Source organism: Papaver somniferum, chromosome 2, assembly GCF_003573695.1.
Source record: "Papaver somniferum cultivar HN1 chromosome 2, ASM357369v1, whole genome shotgun sequence".
Classification (NCBI taxonomy): domain Eukaryota; kingdom Viridiplantae; phylum Streptophyta; class Magnoliopsida; order Ranunculales; family Papaveraceae; genus Papaver; species Papaver somniferum.
The window spans coordinates 212,559,144-212,586,582 of record NC_039359.1 but is presented as its reverse complement, the minus strand read 5'-3'; the positions used below and the strand labels follow the sequence as shown (position 1 = coordinate 212,586,582).

The following is a 27,439-nucleotide window of genomic DNA, read 5'->3' as shown; positions in this document are numbered from 1 at the left end:
AAGACGCGTCACGAAATAAATGGAAGAAAGGATACGTGTGATAAATGCAAAATATGAAGAGATGGACAGTTGCGGCGTTTCTCACATCATTCTCTACTTCGCAGAGAAGATATCAGAAGAGGCAAGATGTAGGATCAGAATCTCGCAACAATAATGCCTCAGAGAAATTATCAACAACACAACACAACAACGTCGCAGAACAATTTCAGAAATGACATAATAAACGACGTCAGCTAAAATCATGAGAAAAATGTGATGGTTCTGCGAAAATAAGAGAGTTTGCGAGATTAACATTTGTAAGGTTGCGAGAATGTCGCAAACCATATCCGAAAATAAAGAACAAATTAGCTGTCGTCCACTATGTACTTCCCTATAAATAGTCGTTCAGTTGTAAAGAAAAGAGAGAGATCTTTTTCTGGGTGAGAAGCAAGTAAATAGGAGAGAAAATCGAGAGCAATGGTTATTCTTGATTTCTTTATCTTTTCTTGTAAGATTGTTCAAAGATTCATCAATAAAATTAAGATTGTTAATCTTAAATGAGTTAAATGTTAATGAAATCATATGAGGGGTGTAGCGTAGGATTTCATGCAACTAAAATATAATTGAAAAACAACTTAGGGTCCCTCCCATTTGCCGGATTATAGTAATACAAGGTTAATACTCAAACACAAAGGAAGCAAGAACAAGGTGAAACTAAACTTGGGGTTTACTAAATCTAAATTAAATGTGAGATAAGAAAGTCATTGATTTTTTTTTTGAAGCTATGGATGTGAAAACATGAAGAAATAGTTGTCAACCAAAAAGAAAAAATTAAGAAAATGTGTAATTCTTGAAAAAAACTAAACTAGAACTTAAGATAAAAAAATTTTACATAGAAGGCAAGCGAGCAACAAACCGCGCCGCAAGTCCTTTTTGAATTTAATCCTTGTAACATCTAATTCTTCAAAGAATTTTGTATTTAGATATGAAAGTTTTCACTAGCCAATTCTTTTCTCTTCTCTCGACGTTTCATAGTGTCTGTTGGGTCAAATAATATCTCAACAATGTATTGTGTGTCTCTTGGGGTCAAACGGCGCCAGTAGGTCAAGCAGACCATTTTCAAAAGTTGTCTCTAACTTTAGTTGCCATGGCCTGTGTTGGGTTTTTAAAACTGTCCTAAAAAAAAAAAGGTTTTTAAGCAGACATGGCTTACTTTGACTATTCAACCTAACCAGGTTGTAACCATCATTCTTCTTCATTGAATCTCTTTTCTTATATATACATGCCTACACTTTCTTCATCCTCTTCATTAGCCTGCACTTTCTTCATACTCTTCATTACGTAATACTGTTGTTTAACAACTCCGTAGTGATGGCGATTGGAAGTACTGTTGGGGTTGAAAATGGAAAGACTGATTCTGTACCAGAAAGTTTCATTCCAGGAGGTATGACACCAGAAAATGGAGTAATAAGTAGAGAAAAAACTGGAGAAAATCGTGTCCGAAGAAATGTTCACGATGCAACACTTAGTCATGCTATTACAGAGCCTGAAGCTGATAACGAGAACACTGAAGAAAGAGATGCAAATATGGCTACTGTGCTAGCTAAGTATGAAAATTATCTTCTTGAAAGGGTCAAGCATCAGTTAGGTACGTACATATACGCTTAAAAATATTTAATGTTTTCAAAAGTACAAGTATAATGGGTAGGCACATTGCGCCAATGCCTAGCTATTAAATGTTCATCGAGTAATAGAACATGCTTCCTGACAAAATGCGAACACTTAATTACTTAAAAAATCTGATATTCCATTGCATCCCCTTGATAGTTCCCACAAGGGCGGGTTCCACTTTCTGTGAAAGGGAAGATTTTGGTGTGGTTTGGAAGTTGGAACTACGGTCGATCTATATGGAATCTGATTTTGATATCTCTAATGTAGTTCTTGACTAGATATTTTAAAGAGCTGCCTGAATATAAAAGTTTTTATAAAGATTTCGCTGGATATATTAATTTTTAGAGTTATTTTATTTTTGTGTCAGTATAAGTGACCCTTAACACAACATGGCCCTAAAAATGTCTAATGTCATATGTGTGTTCTGGTCAAATGGTCGATAGAAATCCTCAAAGAGCGTTACTACTCCGATTTACGCACTTTGGCTATGAAATTCAATAATTCTTTTTGAAAAGGTGTTCCATTTCCTTGGCCAGATGCATAGGGGTTTCTTCGAGTCTTCAAAAGGGGTTTCATAGAGTCTTCAAGAAATTACATGAATGAACGTCAACTTCATTAGTTAGGCGTTATATCTCTAATTCCATCTAAAATTATGTGATATATCTAAAATTATGTGATATTAATGAAGTTTAAAAAGCGTACAGGTTACCCTGAGAATATGGACTTGGATCATGTTACTCCTCTTGCTTGGCTTCAACGTTTCCATCTCAACAATTGTGGTGATCCCTTTACTAAGAGCAACTTTGGTCTCAATTCGCAACAGTTCGAATTGGGTGTGTTAGACTGGTTTGCTCAACTCTGGGAAATCGGTAACTATGAATATTGGGGTTACATTACAAATGGTGGTACAGAAAGCAATCATCATGGTATCCTTATGGGGTGAGTTTTATTGCTAAGTAAAAAAAATTAGGGTTCATGAAGTTGATTATTTCTTAGTTGTATAAAAATAACTTTTTGCACAAATGACTGACTGGGAGCTATAGATACGTATCTCCGTCTGGTTAAACTAAACATGCCTGTAAACAGTTAGTAATGAAAATAATGTGCTTGTAGGAGGGAGCTTTATCCTGAGGGAGTTTTATACGCATCGCAAGATTCACATTATTCTGTCTTTAAATCTGCACGAATGTACAGAATGGAATGTGTTAAAGTTGATACCCTTACCAATGGGGTAATTGATTGTGCCGATTTCAAAGCTAAACTACTCCAGAACAACGACAAACCAGCTATCATAAACGTCAATATTGGTGTGCCTCTATTTGTTAATTAATGTCCTTATTTTATTTACTTTTTTTCTTTTTTTTTGTTATTTCATGCATGTGAATGATATCAAAAGAAGGTTTAGTTCTAATGTTCTAGCTACATCTTTGAAAGGAACGACTGTTAAAGGAGCTGTTGATGATCTCGACCTGGTTATAGCAACCCTTAAGGAAGCTACTTTCTCAGAAGATAGATTTTACATTCACTGTGATGGGGCGCTATCTGGGATTATGATGCCATTTATCGAACATGTAAGCTCTATCTCTCTCTCTCTCTGGTCAACTACATGTCCCCTGTATCTATATGTGCGATTCCAAGTGAATAGTTAAAAAAACATTTGGTAATAATTGGAACTTGTTCAAAGAGTCGGTAGGTAAAACATGTCTGTGTAGCTTTCCGAAACAAAGATTTCAGATAGAATTAACAAAATAAGAGGGGTAAAAAGTTTTGAAGTTGAAGAGACTAGTTCAAAATCATTTCCGCAGCTCTAGTTATTTCATTCTTTCACCTAAGTTTTTTTTACTAACCAATGTTGCTTGCTTAACTAAGTTATTTGTGGCATTGAGCAGGCTCCAAAAATCTCATTTAAGAAGCCAATAGGGAGTGTTAGTATTTCTGGCCACAAGTTTATTGGTTGTCCAACACCTTGCGGTGTTCAGATAACAAGGTTGGATCATATCAATGCCATGTCAAGGTATGTTGAATACATTGCGTCCATGGATGCTACAATCACGGGAAGCCGCAATGGTCATGCCCCAGTCTTCCTGTGGTACACCCTGAACACTAAAGGTTATGGAGGTCTTCAGAAAGAAGTCCAAACATGCTTCAGGAATGCCCATTATCTGAAAAACCGTTTACGTTCCGAAGGGATAAGTGTAATGCTTAATGAGCTCAGTACTACTGTTGTATTTGAGAGGCCAAAAGATGAAGAGTTTGTTCTTCATTGGCAACTTGCTTGTCAGGGCAACATTGCTCATGTTGTGGTTATGCCCCATGTCACTATCAAGATACTGGATGACTTCTTGAATGATCTGATCGTGAAACGCTCGATTTGGCTCCAGGATGGAAAGGTTCAACCTACTTGTGTTTCAGTAGATATCGGAAAGGAAAATTGCGCTTGTCCTCAGCATAAATGAAGCTCTTTTACAACCTAAAAATGATAACGTACCATATTATACGTACGCACATCTATACGTACGCACATCTCGGCATGTATCATCAACAACCTTTCAGTAAGGCCATAATAATGTATTTGTAAAACAATACAGATTATCGGGATTATCGAAATCCTAAGTATTAATTGTATAATAAAATGCTATTGGTACCTGTTAAAAGTTGTAGCAAACGAATTTTTTGCCGGCGACCAATTCATAATACGGAAAGGTGACACAGTGTGAATATGGGACGAAAACCTCTACTCTACAGTATCTCTCTTGTATCCCAAACCCTACAGGACTCTTCTGCAATAGTTTATCATGTTAGATTCCTGTGTGGTTGATGTTGAGGGCATATATTGGAATCTAGAGATGATCAGATAACTCGTACACGAGCCCAAGTTTACGTCTTTATACCCTTTGGAAGTTGATATTTTGATTTTGGTGTGGACCGGAACAAATAATTAATTCAGGAGAGTTTATTAATGTTCTTATGATCTTTAGCTTGAGCATCAAGTTGGGACTCTTGACCACATTAGTATGTATTATTAAGTCAGGAGAGGCCTTTTATACGACAGGAAACAGAAGATTACATATTCGGAAGAGTATTAAGGCATCACCAGCAAGAAGACAAGTTCATTATTTCCCGCCAGATACTAAATTTCAAGCAAGAAAGAACAAAGTTTCTGTCTTCAGGAGAAAGGGGATGCAGAATTCTTAGAATTGCTCTATTGACCGAATCCAGTACATCGTACGAGTATAAGATGGTTCTTCTTACCCTGCATTTTTTCCGAGATCTCCTAATTTGACCATTAAAATCCCACTTCCACACTTTACGAAGAAAGATGGCATTAAACTAGAGTAAATTATACTTTCACAATGTTCAGCTGATATGACAGCTTCAGAGTTCAGATATGGTCAGAAAATGACCAGCTAAAGTTTAAAGCTATCTGAGGGACCTGTAATTTGGTGAGATTCTACATACCATGAAATGTGTAACTGATACGATTTCAACAAATTGAACCCAAAATATAAAGAACAAAGAAACTTGTATTTAACAGAAAAACAGTAATAGCCGAGTATTAGATTATCGACAGTGTCATGATCATAAACAACAAATGAACTCTTAGATTCACAAACAAGACTTGTAGAAATAGGAAACTAAGTAAGACTCACATGGGCAAATGAAAAAGACTTGTACATCGTTTACAGGTAATCTAAGAGTTGCTTCTTAGTCAGAGTCCTCCATATGTTTCTGCCTTGATACACAAGTCTTTCAATCAGCATATTCACGTAGGTAAGTCCCCGTGTTAAGTGAAATCTGGCTCTTTAGAAAGATAGAAGTGTGTGAAGAGCAGCAAAGTCCCGGATCTAAATACTCGTAAAGGGTTGTAACTGTGTCATACTGTGGGTCATACAGAACAATAAAAGAACCATCATCGATTTCTATGCTTAATAAAACTTCACCGCTCCCAAAATACTGTAAAGGCATTAAATTTCTAACATATCCAAAGTGGTTTTGTAATTTAATAGTGAACAATTCAGTCCCTGATGTTGTCTTTCCTTTACCCTTTAAGTTTAACTCCCCCACTTTACCAGCAAAACGGTCAAAATGCTTAAAACCTAATAGGCAAAGAGACTCTTTCAGAACACACAAAGTTGTTCTGTAACTTTCATTGAACAAGTAAGCCATCTTCTTTTCTTTGAATTCTTCTTTCTCAAAATCAAAAGAAACAATAACTTTGAATCCACTTTTATCTACTATCCAACTGAGTGTTCCATTAACAGGTATACGAGCCATATCAGGTAGTGAACCGAAAGAGAGATCTTCAATAACGAGATCCTTCAATCTTTCCCATGAACTTGTTCTTAACCTAAATCTGAACCTCACTCCATTTTTCCCCCTAATAGCCTCTATGCTTACCACTTTGAAGTCTTCAGCTTGAGAATCATAACCAATTCCAAACTCTACAGAGGCCATATCTATATCTGATTCAAATGGTGGGTAAACAGGTAATTTCTTAAATTCATCTGTACATGGGTTCCAAATGACAAGAGTATTGCCAGAATCCCTTGCAACATGCCTTAACAAAACCAAACCCTTACAACATTCAAAAAAATCAAATCCTCTCTTGTATTTTCCAAAAGGGTACCGGATACGACGAGAGTGTTTACATCTAGAATTTGAAGTCTCGTAATCAACCATTTTCTATAACATTCTCGTTATGGATCATGATCTTATAATCCACATTCAGTTTTTTATCATGTTTTCGTTTCTCCTTAACAAATTCATCATCTAATACCATACACAATTTTTTGTTTACGCACCTGGATCGTGCTATCGACTTCATTGGCACACGAAGAAAGATGTCTTTTAGTAAATCCCTTGGTAAGTACAGCATTCCTGCAAACAAAGGAACAAATTTCGAATCCATTTCGTAAGGTATTGAGTCAAATCAGCAATATCATCCTTTCATTGACAAATCCCACACTATTACCAACAATTCCTCATTGGGACAATAAAACAAACACCTTATGCTCACAAACTGAAAAACCCCAAATCGCTTTAAATTACAGAAAAGAATGATGTTGTTACCATTTATAGGTGGCTCTGCTAGAATTTCTCTGGCTTCAACTGAACTTGAAGATGATGATTCTGCTGCTGTTTCATCATCTTCTCCTCCAAAGGGATTCAATGATTTGAAAAACGACCACATGCTGAAATTTTTCTTCTTTCTGTGTATACTGAGAGTCTGAGAGTGTGAGAGTCAAATTTGGACTCATATATCGGTTCGTATAAGTTGGAAAGCAGAAAGCAAGCCAGTTGGACTTTCTTTGGCTGGCCCAAACATCTGAACTGCCATAGAGTGCACATATGTTTTCGCAAATGACTTGGGCTACGGCTAGTTCTTCAAAACTTTATTTTTTTGGATGCTATTTTAGATGGGAATTATCTACTTAATTTACAAATAACTTACGGAAATAAAAAGTCTACATTCAAAATAAGGAAGGTGTCTATACGGCATTGGCGATTTTTCGTATTAGCCATGTTAGGTGGCGAGATAAACTCGTCCACCCAGTATGGGAAATGAACTGAGTGATGGAGTCACTATCGTGCAGTAGAAACTCTACCGTCAGTGATGAGTGGATGGAGATAGAGAGTCCGTCGCTCGGTGAAGACTCTATTTTTGGCGGCTCTTCTTCTTTCGTTTGTATATATGCAAGTGTCCATTTAAACCTGCATTTTAAACAAAAGGCAGATTTAGCAACCCGATTTGATTTTTCTTGGTAGTCATACTTAAAGTTGCTATCAATAAGATATTTGATAGTGATAAAAAAACAGACCGCACCTGTTCACAGGGACGAAAAGAGTTATATACAGGGCCACTTTTCATGGACTATGGACCAAAAGGAATAGTTATTCTTAGAAAAAGCAACCATTTAGTTTGACCATTTCTTTGTTTATTTTTGGATATACAGGCCCGATCTCAACTAAATATTAGCTCTGCCCTCTCTCAACCATGCTCTGCCCTCTCTCCTCAACCTTTCCCCCCACCCTCCCCATCACCACCGCCCTTCCCATCACCACCATCACCACCGGCCAGCACCAACCCTCCTCCCCCCTCTTCTAACCACCTGTAAAATGCCTCCTCCAATCAAACCACCAATCTCTTGTTCACCAATACCCTGTCCCCCTCCGATCCACTTTCAAATAGATCTCAAATCATTCACCCTTAGGCGTAAGATAATTGGCGGATTGAAAAGAAATGTTTCTTCTCAAATCATCCTCTCCGAGAAAGGTTTAAAAGCTGAAGCGTATGGAGCCCTTACAATGAATCTTGCGTCTAAGCTAGAATGTGTTTTAATCGAAGCTATTAAAGATGGTGATTCAGGTGACGCACACTGGCACCTTTCAGACCAACCTGCTTGGTTAACAATTCAAAAAGCTTCAAACCAGAAAGGATCTTTTCTTCGTCTAACGCTGTCTAGACTAGATGGTAAAGGAACTCTACGGTCTTTCTTCATCCCTGCTGGTGCCTATTGCTCAGGTTGGTCCGCAATGGCTACATCCCTTCAAACCCTTCTCAGTTCTTCACCACCCCCCCCCCCCCCCTCAAACCCAAAACCCTCACCTACAATCCCAACACAACGAAAACCCACTACCCCGGCTACTTCTAATAACCCTCAACCTCAACATCTATTTCATGACCATCCTATTTCTCCACCCATTCCAGCCCCAATTTCACTACCTTCAACACTACCCTGTGACCTGATATCTATATCGAGTCTTATCCCTGTGATTGAAAATTCCAATCTTTCACCTTTACTACCTGGTTCTTAGTTGAAATTACAAGATAAAACTGAAGATCATATTGAATCAATAAATACATGGAAAAAAGGTCTCGTCTATACTGCAGCACATCCTGTTTTTGATTGGAAGAGTATTGGAGTTGAACTGGTAGAGTCTTTACAAACATCTGAGCCTTTTGATATAATGCCTTTCGATAATCTTAGGGAAATCATGTTCTTTGAAGATCAAAAAATCAGGTCATTCTTCTCGCAACCTTCTTCCATTGGTTTGGAAAACAACTTTTTGACTTTATCTCCATGGCAGCCATCCTCCTTAATGATGTGGAAATTAAGAGCACACAAAACACTTGCAAGTATACAAGGCCAAGATTTGTAATAAAATGATGAGTAGGGGTTTGTCCACAGGGAGAGGAGCATACAAGAAGTCTTCCTAGGCTAACAATGGTGACAATGCACTATGGCAGTGAGCTAAGGGCATGTAAATGGTATGAACCAAGGCTTGGAAGGTAAAGCAGCAAAGAAACAGCTAAGAAAAGCAGCAAAGAACCAAGGCTTGGAAGTCAAGGGCAGGGTGAGGATTATGCACTGACTTCAGTGCACAAAAAGCTACAAGTGCAGAAATAAAAGGCAAAAAAGAAAATTACTGAGTTGAAAGCACACAGGACTGAAAATGCAAGTTACAGAGAGGGATTGGTGGTTAAGCCAAGGCTTAGGATCCACCTTGTGTCCTAATCAAATGACATGTTTCTAGGTTATGTTTGTTCCTAAGCATACATCTAGAAATGGAAGAATACCAAATTGCTCACTGGTCTGCCCCTAGCATTGGCTGTCTTTTGACAGTACAGCCAATCACAGGCTCTATGAGCATTGGTATCTCTCATTTGCTCTCAAAAACATACAAGGAAGTAACTATCCTAGCTTCTAGTCACTTGACAGTGCACAAGGCTTCACTGAGCCTTGGCCTGCCTGATGCTGATTAGCTCATGCTAACCATGATGTAGCAACATACATTCATCATATGATAATTTAGACACAATTAGCAACATATCAGATAACTAACCATATGCAATATTCAACTGTTCACTGATAAGCACTGAAATTTGAAGTTCATTAAAATTTAGCTCAATTCTCTACTGGCTAGTCCAGAGAGATATACAGTGTCCCCTACACACTTCACATAACATCAATTTATACCCAATTACCCATTTAGGGTTTTCCCCTTTTCCCCCAAATCAGTAGAACTAGGGTTTGGTGAAATTGATTTACCTACTGTTGATGAGATACTCGCTCCATCTCGTCGACCCAATCTCTCCTGCTTCTTCTCGTTCCTCCCATGCTCCAATTGATGCTTTAATCATCACTTATATCCCCAATTTCTCACCTAGGGTTTCAGTGAGCAGAGAGATGAGAAATTGAGATTAGTGATGCTAAAGAGATGGTACGTGATGGGTGATGATGGGCTTAGGTAGAGTAGAGTTGGGGAGAAATAGTGGAGTGATTTGGGGTGAGGTGGTGGTGATGGAGACGGACATGGTGGTGGTACGGTATGGTGGTTCTGCAGAGGGGGGTGATGGAGGAGATGGTTCGATGGAGAAAGGGAAGGGTGCGTTTGTTTGGGTGTAGGTGCTCGGTCGCTAGGGTGTGAGGCGGTATCGAGGTGATGTTTCGTGACGATGCCGTGGGATGTGAAGCTGGTAGGTGGATCGGATGGTTCCTCCTGAAGGTTGTAGCGACCGTGATTTTTTGATACAACGAAGTTAACGGCTCTAGATGGGGTTAGGTGTTGTAGTGTAAGGCGGAGATATCAAACGTTGATGAACAGCAAGGGAGCGACCGTTGGATTCAACTACCATCTAATCTGAAGGCTTGGAATTTCAGCGCTGTGGTGCTTGGCAGAGACTTCAGATTTTGATGCTCTATGAAGGAGCGACCGTCGGATGCTTCTGAGAACTGATCTGATGGCTGAGAACGGAGGCGTTTTTGTGTAGAAAATGAGGTTGTGCGCACCATTCTTCGCGGCTTCCTTGCGTGATTTCTCCCGGCTTTTCACTCTTTTCTGCTCTTTTCGCTCCGCGACTCATCCGAACTTTATTTATTACCTAAAAATGCAAAATTAATTAATAAAAATATTTATTCTTGAAAACAATGAAAATACAGAATATGGGATAAAATGTAGAATTAATGCAAAAGATGAGTTAAAATGCCAACAAAAAGGGATAAATATATACAATATTTGGCACTCATCAAATACCCCCAAACCTGAATTTTACTTGTCCTCAAGTAAAACAAAACTAAGGAAATCCTAACTATACCACTGTCGCTGGTCTCTCGAATGCATTTAGCGTATGCACTAAGCCTTTTAAACCACTAAGTGTCCCTAGTGGACGAGTTGAAGTCTCGTGAAGGTTTGCTTAGAGTACCTACAAAGTTCTAGGTCAAAATATAAGCTCAGATTCCATCAAATGTGACATGTGCAAAACAGTTTAAGCTCACAGCAAAATGGAGATGTCAATCTAGCTATCGAAGGCACAATCCTAGCACTGATAACAAAAAGACATGTGATAAGAGTGTTGTATCTACACATGTGTAAAGAAAGATCTGAAGTCATGACTACTAATCACCAAGAGATAGTTTCTCAGGCTAAGAACTGAGGTCGAAATCTAGCTAGCTGTCCGGACTTTACGAGAATTGTGAATGAGTTGGAGGTATTTCACAATTACTCGCGTTGTACATCAATGGCATACACCCTCCTTGCTTATTACAAAAAACACAAAATGACTATTTACATGACTCTTATTTACATTGACTATTCTCTTTTTATTTTTGGAACAAGAGATGATGGAATTGATAAATACTTGATTTTTTTGTATTTTTCTGATATTTTTTTTTTTTTTTTTTTTTTTTTTTTTTTTTTTTTTGAAGGAAACACTTTTGATACATAACAAAAGGAAACAAAAGATTACATGACACTTTGCAAGAGGTAGCCCTTTTTGATGCACCCAGTTAAATTCGATGGTTGTCTTTCTTAATGTAACCTCCACCTTCTATCCCAACCAACCAAAGAACAAGCTAGTCAAGTTTCGTTCAGTATTCTAAAGTGATTGGCAATCGTAACTTCCTATCAAACACCTTGAAGATCGAGGCCATACATGTATTGGTAGATCGTGCGCGTGCAAATTTCTTATCACTATGTGAATTGTGCTAGAATCAGGGTGCCTAAATATCTAGACTAAGACTCCTAATAAAAATACATATTTGCACAAGAGTCAACATTTCAAGGTAAATGAGCTCCATTTTTATGATTTTTATTTTTTAATTTTTTTAATTTTGATTTTTTAATTTTTTTTTTTTTTTTTTTGGAATTTTTCAATTTTTTTCAAAAAGAAGAAGTTTTGTTTTCAATTATGGCAAATTATCATGGTATCTACTCTATACCCCCAAACCTAAACTAAACATTGTCCTCAATGTTTCAAAATATGGAAAGAATTATAAAACAATATATGAAGAGGAACATGCTGAGTAGAGTAAAAGGAGAGAGAATACCCGATTGTACGGGCAGCTCGATTAAAACTCCGTTATTCAAGGCAAAAATCCATCATATTAGCAGTCACAATGGATGAGCACAAAATATACACAAAAGGAAATTTAACTAACACATTATCTACAAGAAAATTTGGTTTTTAATGGGATTGGACTTTTTGGAAAAAATTTGGTTTTGTTGGGAAATTTTGGTTTTGATGGGAAAACGAAAAATTTTGGTTTTTAGGGAAACATTTGGAAAACTTTTGGTTATTTAGGGAAAGAGTGGACCAGTTTAGTCCACATAGACTGGGTCCTCCAGGTCGGTTGTTTCAATGTCGGGTGGAAATGGCTCAAGGAATGGCTTTAATCTCTGCCCGTTGACTTTGAAAACGTTCTTGTTGGAGACATCCTCCAGCTCTACAGCTCCATGAGGAAAAACTGTGCGTACTAGGTACGGACCCTTCCATCTGGAACGCAGTTTTCCTGGAAAAAGATGTAATCGGGAGTCATACAGCAAGACTTTCTGACCAGGAGTGAAGGATTTGCGCAGAATACGCTTGTCATGAAACTTCATCTTTGCTTGTACAGCTTGGCACTGTCATAAGCCTCATTTCTCAATTCTTCCAACTCGTTGAGTTGAAGTTTCCTTGAATTCCAGCTTCGTCCAGAGAAAAGTTCAGCTCTTTGATTGCCCAGTAGGCACGATGTTCTAATTCCACAGGTAGATGGCACGGCTTTCCATACACTAGACGATAGGGGGACATGCCAATTGGTGTCTTATAAGCTGTTCTATAGGCCCACAAAGCATCATTCAATCTCAATGACCAATCTTTCCTGGACGGGTTGACCGTCTTCTCCAGAATGTGCTTAATTTCCCTATTAGACACTTCCACTTGTCCACTAGTCTGAGGGTGGTACGGAGTAGCAACCTTGTGAGTTATGCCATACTTGCGTACTAAAGACTCAAAGTACTTGTTACGAAAATGTGAACCGCCGTCACTGATGATAGCTCTAGGGGTACCAAAACGTGAAATATGTTCTCCTTTAGAAATGAAAGTACCACCTTGTGGTCATTTGTTCTGGTTGCTATGGCTTCTACCCACTTAGAAACGTAATCAACTGCGACTAGGATGTACAACTTGCTGTCAGACATGGGAAATGGACCCATGAAGTCTATCCCCCAAACATCAAAAATCTCCACAATCAAAATGGGGTTCAATGGCATCATGTTTCTCCTCGAAATGCTTCCTAGCTTTTGACAGCGTTCACAAGCAACACAATAATCATGGCAATCCTTGAACAATGATGGCCAATAGAATCCACACTGCAAGATCTTTGCAGCAGTTTTCTTGGCACTGAAATGGCCTCCACATGCTTGGTCATGACAGAAAGATATCACATCTTTCTGTTCAGTGTTGGGGACACATCTCCTAATGATTTGGTCTGGACAGTACTTAAACAAATATGGGTCATCCCAAAGGAAATGTTTGACTTCAGCCAGGAATTTAGAGCGGTCTTGTCTCGACCAACGTGAGGGCATCCTACCTGTAGCGAGGTAGTTAACAATATCAGCAAACCAAGGAAGGTCTGAGATAGACATCAGCTGTTCATCTGGGAATGATTCTCTAATCAGCTCACATTCATCAATAGACTCTAAAGTTAATCTAGACAAATGATCAGCAACCACATTCTCACAACCTTTCTTATCACGGATTTCGAGATCGAATTCCTGTAATAAGAGTATCCATCGAATAAGGCGAGCTTTAGCATCCTTCTTGGAAAGAAGATACTTCAAAGCCGCATGGTCTGTGTATATGATGATCTTAGACCCTATCAGATAAGATCTAAACTTGTCTAATGCGAAAACGACGGCAAGCAATTCCTTCTCGGTAGTTGAATAATTGAGTTGGGCATCATTAAGGGTTTTGCTAGCATAGTATATCACATATGGTAGTCTATCAACTCGCTGTCCTAAAACAGCACCAACAGCATAATCAGAGGCATCACACATAAGTTCGAACGGAAGCTTCCAATCGGGTGGTCGGACTATAGGAGCGGTGGTGAGAAGGGTTTTTAATTCCTCCCATGCCTTCACACAAGCAGCATCGAAATTGAAGGCAACATCTTTGGAGAGAAGACTGCACAGAGGTCTGGAGATTTTGCTGAAATCTTTGATGAATCGCCGGTAAAAACCAGCATGACCTAGAAATGATCTGATCTCCTTCACAGAGCAAGGTTGTGGTAGATGTTGAATGAGGTCAACTTTAGCTTTATCCACTTCAATTCCTTTCTCTGAGATGATGTGTCCTAGAACTATTCCTGAATTCACCATAAAATGGCATTTTTCCCAATTTAGAACAAGGTTCTTTTCTTTACATCTGGATATCACGAGGGCAAGATGCTTCAAACATTCGTCAAACGAGGAACCAAAAACAGAGAAATCATCCATAAAGATCTCGAGAAAACTATCTATCATGTCAGAAAAAATGCTCATCATGCAACGCTGAAAAGTAGCAGGTGCATTACACAACCCGAAGGGCATACGTCTATAAGCAAACGTCCCAAATGGACACGTGAATGTAGTTTTTTCCTGATCTTCCGGAGCAATGTGAATTTGGTTATAACCGGAAAAGCCATCTAGAAAACAGTAGTGACTGTGTCCAGACACACGTTCTAGCATTTGGTCAATGAAAGGGAGCGGGAAGTGATCCTTCCTTGTTACTGTGTTCAACTTCCTGTAGTCGATGCATACTCGCCATCCTGTGGTTGTACGAGTAGGGACTAATTCATTCTTGTCGTTCTGAACAACAGTAATGCCTGACTTCTTAGGCACAACTTGAATGGGACTAACCCATTTGCTATCGGGAATTGGGTATATGATACCTGCATCAAGTAGTTTCAGGATCTCTCCTTTGACTACATCTCTCATGTTAGGATTAAGTCTCCTTTGCATTTCCCTCGATGGTTTGGCATTCTCTTCAAGGTTAATGTGGTGCATGCAAATGGTGGGACTAATTCCTTTGAGATCTGAGATGGTCCATCCTAAGGCCTCTTTGTGTTCCTTAAGTACTTCTAAAAGCTTACTTTCCTGTTCCGTGTCTAAACATGATGAAATAATGACAGGTAAAGTATCAGAAGAACCTAGGAATGCGTACTTCAACGTACTAGGCAATGTTTCAATTCAAGCTTGGGTGGCTCAACAATGGATGGAATAAGCTTGGAATCAGAGAATAGGGGTGTTCCACTTCATATTTCCTTTCAGTGACGTCCATTTGAGGTACAGATTCGAGCAGAGATAGGACGTCACTACAGTATGCATCATCATAGAATCAGGGTTAAAGTTCTCCATACATGCTTGAAAGGGGTCACGGATAGAATGTTAGTCAACGAATCTTGCATTAATCCTTCAATCATATTAACTTCATGCACATCATCATCATCAAGATTCACAGGTTGTTGACTAATATCGAACACATTCAATTCTACCGTCATGTTACCAAAAGACAGTTTTAACACTCCATTCCGACAGTTGATGATCGCGTTGGACGTAGCCAAGAAAGGACGTCCTAAGATGACAGGAATGTGACAGTCTGGGTTTTGTACAGGTTGAGTGTCTAAGACAATGAAGTCTACGGGAAAATAGAATTTGTCAACCTTGATCAAAACATCTTCGACCACTCCACGAGGAATCTTGACAGATCGGTCTGCCAGTTGTAGAGTGATAGATGTTGGTTTCAACTCCCCAAGACCTAACTGCTCATAAACAGAATATGGCAGTAGGTTAACACTTGCACCTAGGTCTAATAACGCTTTATTGACCGTGTGTTCTCCTATAGTGCAAGAAATTGTTGGACATCCTGGATCCCTAAACTTGGGTGGAGTTTTGTTCAGAATGATGGAACTCACCTGCTCAGCTAAGAAAGCACGTTTTTGCACATTGAGCTTGCGCTTTTGAGTACACAAGTCTTTGAGGAATTTGGCATAAGCAGGGATTTGCTTGATTGCTTCAAGAAAAGGAATGTTGATGTTGACTCTCTTGAACAGATCTAACATCTCATTGTAATGGGTACTTTTCTGTTGATAGATCAATCTTTGAGGAAATGGAGCAACAGGAAGATGAGTTGGCAAAGGGACATTCACAGCAGTAGAATTGTCAGATTTTCCAACTTGCTCAGATTCTTTGGTTTTCTGGGGTTGTGGAGACAACGTGGAATTTGTATCAGACTCATTAGGTTCGCCTACGTTGTTCTCGATGACTTTACCACTTCGGAGGGTGGTAATGGCATGGATTTGATCAGGTGAGGTTTCAGTGCAGGATGTTGTGCCTGTTTGAAATATCCTCTTTGGATTTTGTTGGGGTTGGCTCGGAAGTTTACCCTTTTCTCTCTCACATATTTGATCCATCTTTTGATCTAGATTTTTCTGACTTTGCATCAAACTCTGGAACATTTCCTCTAGGGGATAATCTCTTGTCGGTATTGTGTTGAGGATATGATTGTTGTTGAGGGTTTCTCGGGTGTTGATAACCTTGATTGTTCTGATATCCCTGATTGTTTTGATAGCTCTGATTGGGTTGAGATGGTCCTCCTTGAGTGGGTCCTTTTGACCATGAAAAGTTAGGGTGGTTTCTCCATCCTGGATTGTAGGTCTGTGAATAAGGGTTATGCTCTGGTTTGAAACATGGCATGTGCCTGTTCAAGCCTAGACTCCTGGACTGCAAGCAAATCTGGACAATTTTGGAATTGATGGTTGGGGTCGTTACAAGCAGCACAAACAGATGAAGCGACATGTTCTCGGAGAGTAGTGGTGGAAGGTTTTGAATTTTTATGTAGTTCTAACTCTTCTAATCTCCTAACTATTGATGCCATGTTTGCTCTACCCTCAAAATCCGCTTCAATCCTAAAAGCCTTTGCTTCGGATGTAGTCTTTCTGGTTTCACGGATGGATTCCCACTGTTGCGTCTTTTCAGCTACTTCAATCAAGAAGTCCCAAGACGCGTCAGCAGTTTTATCTACGAATAGACCATTACACATCGACTCAACCGTTGTTCGGGTGGACACATCTAGACCTTCATACAAAATTTGCACAAGTCTCCATTTTTCAAAACCATGATGGGGACATTGGAGCAATAATTCATTGAATCTCTCCAGGTATCTAGCTAAGGTCTCACCTTCTAATTGCACAAAGCTATTCAGACTTTGACGAATTGTCGCAGTCTTGTGGTTCGGGAAAAACTTTTTGAAAAACTCCTTTGTGAGGTCATCCCATGTCATGATGGATTGAGGCTGTAAAGCATAGAGCCAGGCCTTTGCCTTATCTTTCAGGGAGAAAGGAAAAAGCCTTAACTTCAGGGTTTCGTCGGTCATTTGAGTGAAACGCAGAGTTCCACAAATTTCCTCGAATTCTCTCACGTGGTGGTACGGGTTTTCATTCTCAACACCTCTAAAAATAGGAAGCATCTGTATTGTGCTTGATTTCAGCTCATAATGGCCATTAGCCTCGGAGCAAAATACAAGAAGGTTGACTGGCTCTAGTTGGGTACATATAATCCTTGAGGGTACGTGGTTCTCCCATTGTTTCTGGTTGATCTGGACTGTCTCCCTCAGAACTTAGAATTTCGATAGGTTCGTCTGGGTTAATTCTAACAAGTCTGTTTGTCTGGTCTCTGTAGGTCACAATCATGTCCTAGTAGGTACCTTAACTAACATGTTGGTCAGACAGAGCAATCGGAAACAATTTGGCCCACAAGGGTTATGAAGATTTGGTTTTGAATGGGTTTTGGTTTAAAGAAGGGGTTTTGTTTTTGGTTTAAAAATTTGGGTTTGAAAAAAAATTTTGAACTAAACCTAGCATAAATTATCACAACTCATAAAAGAAAATAAAAACAATAATAATAATAATTAAACAAACCCATAAAAGAAAAAAGAAAAATAAAAGAAAAATAAAAAAAAAAAAAAAAAATTATTACAATCCCAAATATAAAAAAAAAAGAAAAGAAAAACAAAAAAAAAATTATTACAATTCCAAATAAATAATTAAATTAATTATTACAAGCCCAAATTTGAATTTAAATGAGGCCCAAGTGGGTTAACTCATGGGTTAGGCTTACTTGTTTTTTGGAGGGAAGCCCAAAAATAGGCTTTTAGTCCCCTTTTAGTTGCACAGCCCAGTTGGGCTTTAGGATCGTCCTAAGAAGCTCACGTCCAAGCCCAGCAGCAGCAGTGAAGCCCAAGAGCAGAAGTTGCAAGCCCAACAGAAGAAGTTGCAAGCCCAGAGAAATTGAGGTTACTGAGCCCAGCTCAGTTGGTTAAAGCCCAGCAACAAAGGTTGATCAGAGCCCAGCAGCAGAGGTTGCACAAGCCCAGTTGACAGCTTCAGTTGGCAGCCCAGTTGGCTTGGCAGCAGGCTTGGCAGCAGCAACAGCAGCAGCAGCAGGCTTGGCAGCAGCAACAGCAGCAGCAGCAAGCTTGGCAGGAGCAACAGCAGCAGCAGCATCTTGGCAGCAACAACAGCAGCAGCAGCAGCTTGGCAGCAGCTCAGGCAACAGCAGACTTTGAAAACTTCAAAAATATGGCAGCCAGCTCCCCGGCAGCGGCGCCAAAAACTTGATGTGGAAATTTAGAGCACACAAAACACTTGCAAGTATACAAGGCCAAGATTTGTAATAAAATGATGAGTAGGGGTTTGTCCACAGGGAGAGGAGCATACAAGAAGTCTTCCTAGGCTAACAATGGTGACAATGCACTATGGCAGTGAGCTAAGGGCATGTAAATGGTATGAACCAAGGCTTGGAAGGTAAAGCAGCAAAGAAACAGCTAAGAAAAGCAGCAAAGAACCAAGGCTTGGAAGCCAAGGGCAGGGTGAGGATTATGCACTGACTTCAGTGCACAAAAGCTACAAAGTGCAAGAAAATAAAAGGCAAGAAAATTAACTGAGTTGAAAGCACACAAGACTGAAAATGCAAGTTACAGAGAAGGGATTGGTGGTTAAGCCAAGGCTTAGGATCCACCTTGTGTTCTAATCAAATGACATGTTTCTAGGTTATGTTTGTTCCTAAGCATACATCTAGAAATGGAAGAATACCAAATTGCTCACTACTCTGCCCCTAGCATTGGCTGTCTTTTGACAGTACAGCCAATCACAGGCTCTATGAGCATTGGTATCTCTCATTTGCTCAATCAAAACATACAAGGAAGTAACTATCCTAGCTTCTAGTCACTTGACAGTGCACAAGGCTTCACTGAGCCTTGGCCTGATGCTGATTAGCTCATGCTAACCATGATGTAGCAACATACATTCATCATATGAGATAATTTAGACACAATTAGCAACATATCAGATAACTAAACACATATGCAATATTCAACTGTTCACTGATAAGAACTGAAATTTGAAGTTCATTAAAATTTAGCTCAATTCTCTCCTGGCTAGTCCAGAGAGATATACAGTGTCCCCTACACACTTCACATAACATCAATTTATACCCAATTACCCATTTAGGGTTTTCCCCCAATTTTCCCCCAAAATCAGTAGAACTAGGGTTTGGTGAAATTGATTTACCTATTGTTGATGAGATACTCGCTCCATCTCGTCGACCCACTCTTCTCCTGCTTCTTCTCGTTCCTCGCATGCTCCAATTTTTGCTTTAATCATCACTTATATCCCCAATTTCTCACCTAGGGTTTCAGTGAGCAGAGAGATGAGAAATTGGAGAAATTAGTGATGCTAAAGAGATGGTACGTGATGGTGATGATGGGCTTAGGTAGAGTAGAGTTGGGGAGAAAATAGTGGAGTGATTTGGGGTGAGGTGGTGGTGATGGAGACGGACATGGTGGTGGTACGGAGTATGGTGGTTCTGCAGAGGGGGGTGATGGAGGAGATGGGTTCGATAGAATGGGAGAAGGGTCTGTTTGTTTGGGGTGTAGGTGCTCGGTCGCTAGGGTGTGAGGCGGGTCCATCAAGAGGTGATGTTTCGTGAGATGGACCGTGGGATGTGAAGCTGGTAGGTGGATCGGATGGTTCCTCCTGAAGAGGTTGGTAGCGACCGTCAGATTTTTTGATACAACGAAGTTAACGGCTCTAGATGGGGTTAGGTGTTGTAGTGTAAGGAGGAGATATCAAACGTTGATGAACAACAAGGGAGCGACCGTTGGATTCAACTACCATCTAATCTGAAGGCTTGGAATTTCAGCGCTGTGGTGCTTGGCAGAGACTTCAGATTTTGATGCTCTATGAAGGAGCGACCGTCGGATGCTTCTGAGAACTGATCTGATGGATGAGAACGGAGGCGTTTTTGTGTGTAGAAAATGAGGTTGTGCGCACCATTCTTCGCGGCTTCCTTGCGTGATTTCTCCCGGCTTTTCACTGCTTTTCTGCTCTTTTCGCTCCGCGACTCATCCGAACTTTATTTATTACCTAAAAATGCAAAATCAATTAATAAAAATATTTATTCTTGAAAACAATGAAAATACAGAATATGGGATAAAATGTAGAATTAATGCACAAAAGATGAGTTAAAATGCCAACAAAAAGGGATAAATAAATACAATATTTGGCACTCATCACTTAACTCCACACAATCACAACAAAGAAACATTTTTCAAAATAGGTTTTTATGGCCTACCGATGCATTTATGGTCCTCCACCATCATCAATGCCCTTTCTAATAAATGTGGCGACATTGTGGAAATTGATCAATCTACCTTATCATTATCGGATATCTCGGCTGCAAGAGTAACCATCAGAAATCTAAAAGGAATCAATGCAATTCCAAGGTGGTTGAATCTTCACACGGCGGTGGGTTTCGCCGGAATTTTAGTTCAAGTCGAAGACGTGGTACCCAGAGATTTGTTCTGGAAATGGCCGTTGATTTGTGTGGACCTGGTTCAAATCGTGAAAGGAAAAACAGGGAAATCCAAACCTTCTAAGAGAAGAAGAAAGTACACTCTGAACAACATCAACGAGTCAACCTGTTACTCTGATGCGTCTGCAAAGGTCCGTATTTCATTTAATGCCCCTTCACCTACTCATAAAAGAAATAGAGAATCTCGGTTACCAAGGGGTCAATTCAAAGAAAAGGCTGTTCCGATGGACTGGAGCCCGTACATGCAAAGTAACGTCTCTCTGCAACATGAATCACGTGATGATGTAAGCTCTTCTCGATCTCAAAATGATTCTATTTTATTAAATGTCTTATCTTATTCCCAAAAGAATACGAGGAAAGAATCTTTTCGGATCTCCATTTCGGATATGGATGGTTTTGATCCACATAGTCCGCCTTGGTTTACTACACCCCCATGGTACATTATCAACACAATATCATTCCCATTTAATTTCCATAAGTCCAATAATCCTTTCTTTGGACCGGGTCCATGTCCCCACCCCTTAACATCAATTCCTTCTCTTGGATTCTCAAACCCATCTTTTATCCTCACCTCTGACCATAATTCATCTACAGACTCGACTCTTCTTTCTCCTAAGTCGACTCCTACTTCTGACAATTCCCTTCAATCCTCTAGCCTTTCTTCACCGCAATCCCAGCCGCTTTCTGCTACCCATGAACACTGTGTTACACCTAAAGATCCATACACACCAACCACTGACTACAGCTCTAACAATCACCCCACATCCCATCCTACCTTAGCAATTATGCCTTCGAATTCGTCATCTAATGAGTTAATAGTAATCAACCGTAATGAGTGCTCACCTTCTGATGGCATCTTGGGTCCATGTCCGGCACCCATGTGGTTAATATCTCTTATTCCCGATTCTCGCAATGCTTGCCAGCTCTCTGCAAATTGGATTAACAATGAGGTTTTGCGCCTCATCTCTCTTGGTTCTGCTATTGGTATTGGTTTTGACTCTTCACCCTATACTTCTAAATTTATCCTTCACGCTCTGGTTGCCAGAGACGGTCCCATTGATAAACGTAATTCACCCTTTTCTTTCAAACCTATTAATGTTCAAGCGAATGACAATTTTGCTCTGACAAATCTCGACCCCATTGATCCTGAATCTGAAATTCTCCCAGACATTCCCATTGCATCATTCAATCCAACCAATTTTTTGCTTCTTCTGATGATATTTTGTCTGACATCCAAAGTATCTTCTCGAACCCCATTGACCCTGAACAAATATTAAATATTCAACAAAACCCCAATATATTACCTTTACCTTTATCCCGTCCCACCTCGTCAACCATCATAGAGACGTTATCCTCCTGCAATCAATCCCAAACACCCTCGAGCTCATTAGATGAATTTTCTCCTACCTTTATGGTCCCCTACTTTTGTTGCCCCTCAACCCCATTGCCCTCTTCATCTCAAGCAAATATCCAACCTTTAATCCCAAAAAAACTCTTAAGGGAATCTCGAAGACTAGACTTTATTGCTCATCCACCATCCCCATCTGCAGAATCGAAGCCGGTAAGGAAAAGGGTTAAAAAAGTTTCTCATGTGTAGTACAATCATGTCATGGAACGTTTGGGGCCTGCGCTCCCCTTCCAAAAGAGCGGCAGTCCAACAAGTACTTCGTTTACACAAGCCATCAATTGTAATTTTACAAGAGTCAAAGATGCCTACATGTACAAATGCTGACATTGCTGAGATTTGTGGCTCAAGATCGATGGGATGGACATTTCTTCCATCCATTGGTGCTTCAGGCGGTATCATCATAATATGGAATCCCGACATAATTGAAGTCATATCATCCCTAGAAGGTGCATACTCTTTATCAGTAGAATGTAAGTTCATTGCCACTAATTTTCATTGGTTTCTCACAGGTGTATATGGTCCTAATAAAATATCTGAAAGAAAATTCTTTTGGAGAGAACTTTACTATATCAGAGGCCTTTGGGACATCCCATGGGTAGTTGGTGGTGATTTCAATGTCATTAGAAGAATGGAAGACAAGAATACCAACAACAGAATAACCCGAAGCATGAGAAAGTTTGCTCAATTCATCTCCACGCATTCGCTGATCGATCTTCCTCTCAAAGGATCAAAATACACTTGGACAAATGGTCGAGCTTACCCAACTCTCACTAGAATAGACAGATTTTTGTTCTCGGCTGACTTTGAGGCTAAATTTCCTCACGTATCTCAGATGGCCAAAACAAGACCCAGATCTGACCATATTCCAATTGTGCTCGCCTTGTATGATCCTTCATGGGGACCGTATCCATTCAGATTGGAATTGATGTGGTTTGAGCACCCTTCTTTTTTGAAAAATCTCAAGGAGTGGTGGTCTTCATTCAATTTCTCTTGCTCTCCAAGCACAATTTTTTGGCATAAGCTTCAAGCTCTCAAGATCAAGATCAAAGAATGGAATAAGAATGTGTTTGGTCATGTGGACTCAAAATTACAAGATTGTTTGCAGATCATTGAATCCCTTGACGGCATTGAGGCAGATTTGGGTTCTCTCCTTCCGGATCAGTTCATAAAACGAGCTCAAGCCAAAAGTGGATTTTGAAAACGTCTCAACACAAAAAGAAATTTCCATGAAACAGAAATTAAGAAATGATTGGTTGATTGCGGGCGACCGTAACACTCATTTTTTTCACAAGACAGCTTCAGATAGGCGAAGGTCAAATAAAATAAAGCAACTATTCATTGATGGTACTCTTACAACTGAAAAAGTTACCATTGTCGAGCACATAACTGGTTTTTATGCTTCGCTGTTTTCAGAAGAATTTCCACAAAGACCGCCCATTGGAGACATTCATTTCCCACACATCTCTGAAGATGAGGCTGATGCAATGGAGTCATGCATTACTGAGGATGAAGTCTTGACATCCATGCAAGGCCTAGCTAAGGATAAAGCTCCCGGTCCTGATGGATACCCAATTTTCTTCTTCCAAAAGTGTTGGTCATTTCTCAAACAGGATTTCATGGCAATGGGTCAAGAATTCTCAAGCACAAGTTACATGGACACACGGCACAATTCAACTTTCATTACTTTAATCCCAAAGAAGCATCATGTGGAAACGGTTAAGGATTATCGTCCAATTAGCCTCCTCACAAGCGCATACAAGATCATATCGAAAGTTTTATCTTCTCGTCTCCAACCTCTAATGACTAAACTGGTTGATCCAAGCCAATCTGGGTTTATTTCTGAACGACAAATCATTGATGGAATACAAATTGCCAATGAAATTGTTGACTCAAGGCTCAAGGAAAAAAATCCAGGTCTGATATGCAAAGTGGACCTGGAAAAAGCATTCGATCGCGTAAGTTGGTCATTTCTTGAGTCTGTATTAAGGAAAATGGGTATCAAAGCTAAATGGATGAGTTGGCTGCGATATTGCTATGGTTCCCCAACTTTCTCAATTCTTTTAAATGGATCACCCTTTGGTAATTTCTCTAACTCTAGGGGTCTCCGGCAATGAGATCCTCTTTCTCCACTACTTTTTGTTCTCGCCATGGAGGGTCTATCTCGCATTATTGACAGGGCTGTGGAAAATGGTTTACTCACGGGATTCTCTGTAAAACAAGGAACTGCCCAAGTTACACACTTGCACTATGCTGACGACTCCGTGTTCTTCATCAGTCCCACGTGGGATGAAATACACAACCTTATGAGCATTCTCAAATGCATCGAAGCGGTTTCCAGTCTAAGGGTAAATACATCAAAGACAAAGCTGATCCAAGTGGGAACGATTCAAGATTTAAATGATTGGGCTGTGAGGCTAGGATGTCAAATAGAAGCACTTCCCTTCTCTTATCTTGGTATGCCTCTAGGGGCCAAATCCAAAGCCAAATATCTCTGGGACCCTCTGCATTTCTTCCATACTCCATGCGAATATATTACTATATTCGCGCAAGATGTTTATTGTTTTTTCTTCCTCTTCTTTATCCATCTTGGTTCCTATTTTCAGTATTTTTGGTTCATCTTCTCTACCAACATTTACTTCTTTTTTTGGCTCTGCTGCAGTGAAATTCTCTCTTGGTTCTCCCATTGGTGTTGACTCCTTAATCTCTTGAATTGGTTCACCTTCCTTCTCTGGAATATCGTTTGGTATTCCTTTCCATTCCTTCGCTTTAATCATGTATATTCGAAATTCTTCTTCTTTCCTTAACTCCTTTGCTTTTATCCAGCGATCCTTTCGCTTCTTTGCACGTCCTTCATAATTTTTTACATCTACCTGATGGCAGATCTTCGCACTTGTAACATCTCCTCTAATTTCACCTTTTCCGCTTGGAATTGGGAATCTAATGCATTGATGTAGTGTGGACACTACGACTTTTATCGCGTGCACCCATGGCCTCCCCAATAACATGTTGTATGGTGATTCGATATCAACCACACATAATGTTGTCTTCACTTCTACTTCTCACAGCAGTATTCGCATTGTAATCTTTCCTTTTGGTTTTGTGACTGTTTTATTAAACCCATGTATATTATAAGCTGGACAGTTCATGTCCACATCTCTGTATCCCATTGATAATATTTTTTTATTGTGGTTGTAGTAAATAACATTCGAACTCTAAGACTTGTTAAGATTAATTTTAAATGAATAAAATAGAGAGTTACTGGGTCTAGGATTCGGCCAAACTCATATCAATAGGTTTAATTATTCATTCTCAAACAATTATCGCTCGACAAATAAAACAACATCGACTCTTATTCTTGCCAAGGTAGATTCTCCAAACATTAGTTATAAATCGTAAGCATGGGACATCAAACATCTAAGCAAGCACGACCCATCTAATAAAATAATAACTAATTTTTTCAAATCAAAATTCTATTTTAATTAAGTGCAAAAGTCAAATAGAAAATAAGAAAAATTCACCCATGTACGAAGTCCAGCTTCCTTCGTCGACCCAGTGTTGGGGTCTAGCTCATCATGTTGTTGGAAACACGCTCAAAAATCATTATTATTGCTCAAAGGGTGTTTACAAATGATGAAAAGGGAGAAATAATTCAAAACCGGGTTTGTAACAATTATATTTGTTACAAACCGGAGAACTACGACCCTCGGCTGTAGGTCGTTACCACTGTATCATATAAGACTGTCCTGCGACTGTCGTATTCACTGTAGCATAAAAGACTGCTTGTGTGGGTCAATGTTCTTCGTCTTCTAGGGTTTCTGCGGTAGCAGAACCAACTCTGCAACTCGATCAAACTCCTCTCTTTTCTTCCCCTAACTCTCCATATCCCTTCTATGTGATCCCAGCTCCCTTTATATACTCGACAGGTCTCAAATCTTTCGTAATAATTCCATAGAATCCTCTCTTCAATTCTTTGCAGATACGAGAATATTTTTCCTCTTTTTCTCTTCCACACGCATCTTCTTATCCCGAGAATATCTTCCACAATAACTCTGTTTTCTTTCAATTAAAGACTCGGGATTTTATTTAATCTTCCTTCTGTTCGGTTAGAAACCCTACCAAATATAGCATGTATCTCGCAGGAAAGATATCCTATTTTATGCTCCACATACTTTCTGTTTTTAACCCAAAGACCCGAGACTTCCTCTTTCCCTATGTTGTCGAGATATGAAAAAATCTTCTCATTAACGCGAGTTTAAAGCTCTTACCAATCCTGTTTAGTCGTAACAGGGTGGTATCAATCCCAAGCAGGAAACAAAACCGACCAAGTCACAACGCAGAGTCCGACCAAACCATGTTGAAAAATCCCGTGAGTATCAACCTCCACTGTATTGCTCTGCAATGGATTATCTATCCAATTTTAGCTGATTCCAAAGACCATACCACCCCTGTCTCTCTGAACTGAGCCGATCCAACAAAAATGAGCTGTTGAATCTCATGAAATCACGTTCAAAAGGGGAACCCTAATTCTGCTAGTCGCCTGCAAAAGTTTCCCGCCAAAATCCATAAACACTGTTTTGTTCAAATATTTACATTCCAACCAATTTTGGACGAATACAAGACCTTTAACATTTCTGTTTGGGTCCTAGGAATCAACCCATTTGATTTCAGCCATTTAGTCTCACTCGATCACCTCCAGAACCGAAACCCTAAATTTGCTGTCATTTTTCCCGCCAAAACTCAAAATTTGAATTGTTGAAGATGAAGTGCCCCTATCCTGAACTGGGGTGCGAATAACAGATGCCTTTTGGGGTGACCTGTGGTGCCCCTTAGTAATTGAGGTGCCCCTTATCCAACAGTGAGAGTCCGAATAACACGTGTCCTCCGGGGTACAAAAACCACTTTTCAAGCAACTTTCTCCATAAGAGCTTATTTCACAAGAATACCGACAAACAAGTTTATTAGTGATAAAATGAGTCCCAGTCAATGTATTTATGGGTGAAAATGCGTCGCACTTTCGTGCTCATCAAATTCCCCCACACTTACATTTTGCTAGTCCTCGAGCAAAAACAGAAAACTGACCCGCTACACATCTGGTCATATAATAAGAGACAGAGAGATACCCGCTATACAATTGGTCATAATTAGTTTTTTTTTTTTTTGAAGACCCGCTAAACAGCTGGTCATAAAATGCAAGAAAAAACAAACGATCCG

At 39.7% G+C, this 27,439-nt stretch overlaps 2 protein-coding genes across 2 annotated transcripts; one reads left to right on the top strand and one right to left on the bottom strand.

Annotated features, from left to right (window-relative positions):
* The first annotated feature begins 1,350 nt into the window (after window positions 1–1,350).
* Window positions 1,351–4,114, top strand: LOC113352778 (serine decarboxylase 1-like). The gene is made up of 5 exons (XM_026596554.1): window positions 1,351–1,627; window positions 2,355–2,589; window positions 2,764–2,957; window positions 3,085–3,221; window positions 3,540–4,114. The coding sequence occupies exons 1-5, from the start codon at window positions 1,351–1,353 to the stop codon at window positions 4,104–4,106; spliced, it is 1,410 nt and encodes a 469-aa protein (XP_026452339.1). The 3' UTR covers window positions 4,107–4,114.
* Window positions 4,115–5,172: 1,058 nt separating this feature from the next.
* On the bottom strand, window positions 5,173–7,022 carry LOC113354511 (putative F-box protein At3g23260). The gene is made up of 2 exons (XM_026597825.1): window positions 6,721–7,022; window positions 5,173–6,528 (listed from the first exon to the last, which is right to left on the bottom strand). The coding sequence occupies exon 2, from the start codon at window positions 6,328–6,330 to the stop codon at window positions 5,401–5,403; it is 930 nt and encodes a 309-aa protein (XP_026453610.1). The 5' UTR covers window positions 6,331–6,528; window positions 6,721–7,022; the 3' UTR covers window positions 5,173–5,400.
* Between the last annotated feature and the right edge of the window lie 20,417 nt (window positions 7,023–27,439).

Coding starts and splice junctions, on each gene's coding strand:
- LOC113352778 (XM_026596554.1), top strand. CDS start 1,351: ATGGCGATTGGAAGTACTGTTGGGGTTGAAAATGGAAAGACTGATTCT. Junction 1,628..2,354: donor AAGGGTCAAGCATCAGTTAG/GTACGTACATAT, acceptor AAAAGCGTACAG/GTTACCCTGAGAATATGGAC. Junction 2,590..2,763: donor CATCATGGTATCCTTATGGG/GTGAGTTTTATT, acceptor ATGTGCTTGTAG/GAGGGAGCTTTATCCTGAGG.
- LOC113354511 (XM_026597825.1), bottom strand. CDS start 6,330: ATGGTTGATTACGAGACTTCAAATTCTAGATGTAAACACTCTCGTCGT.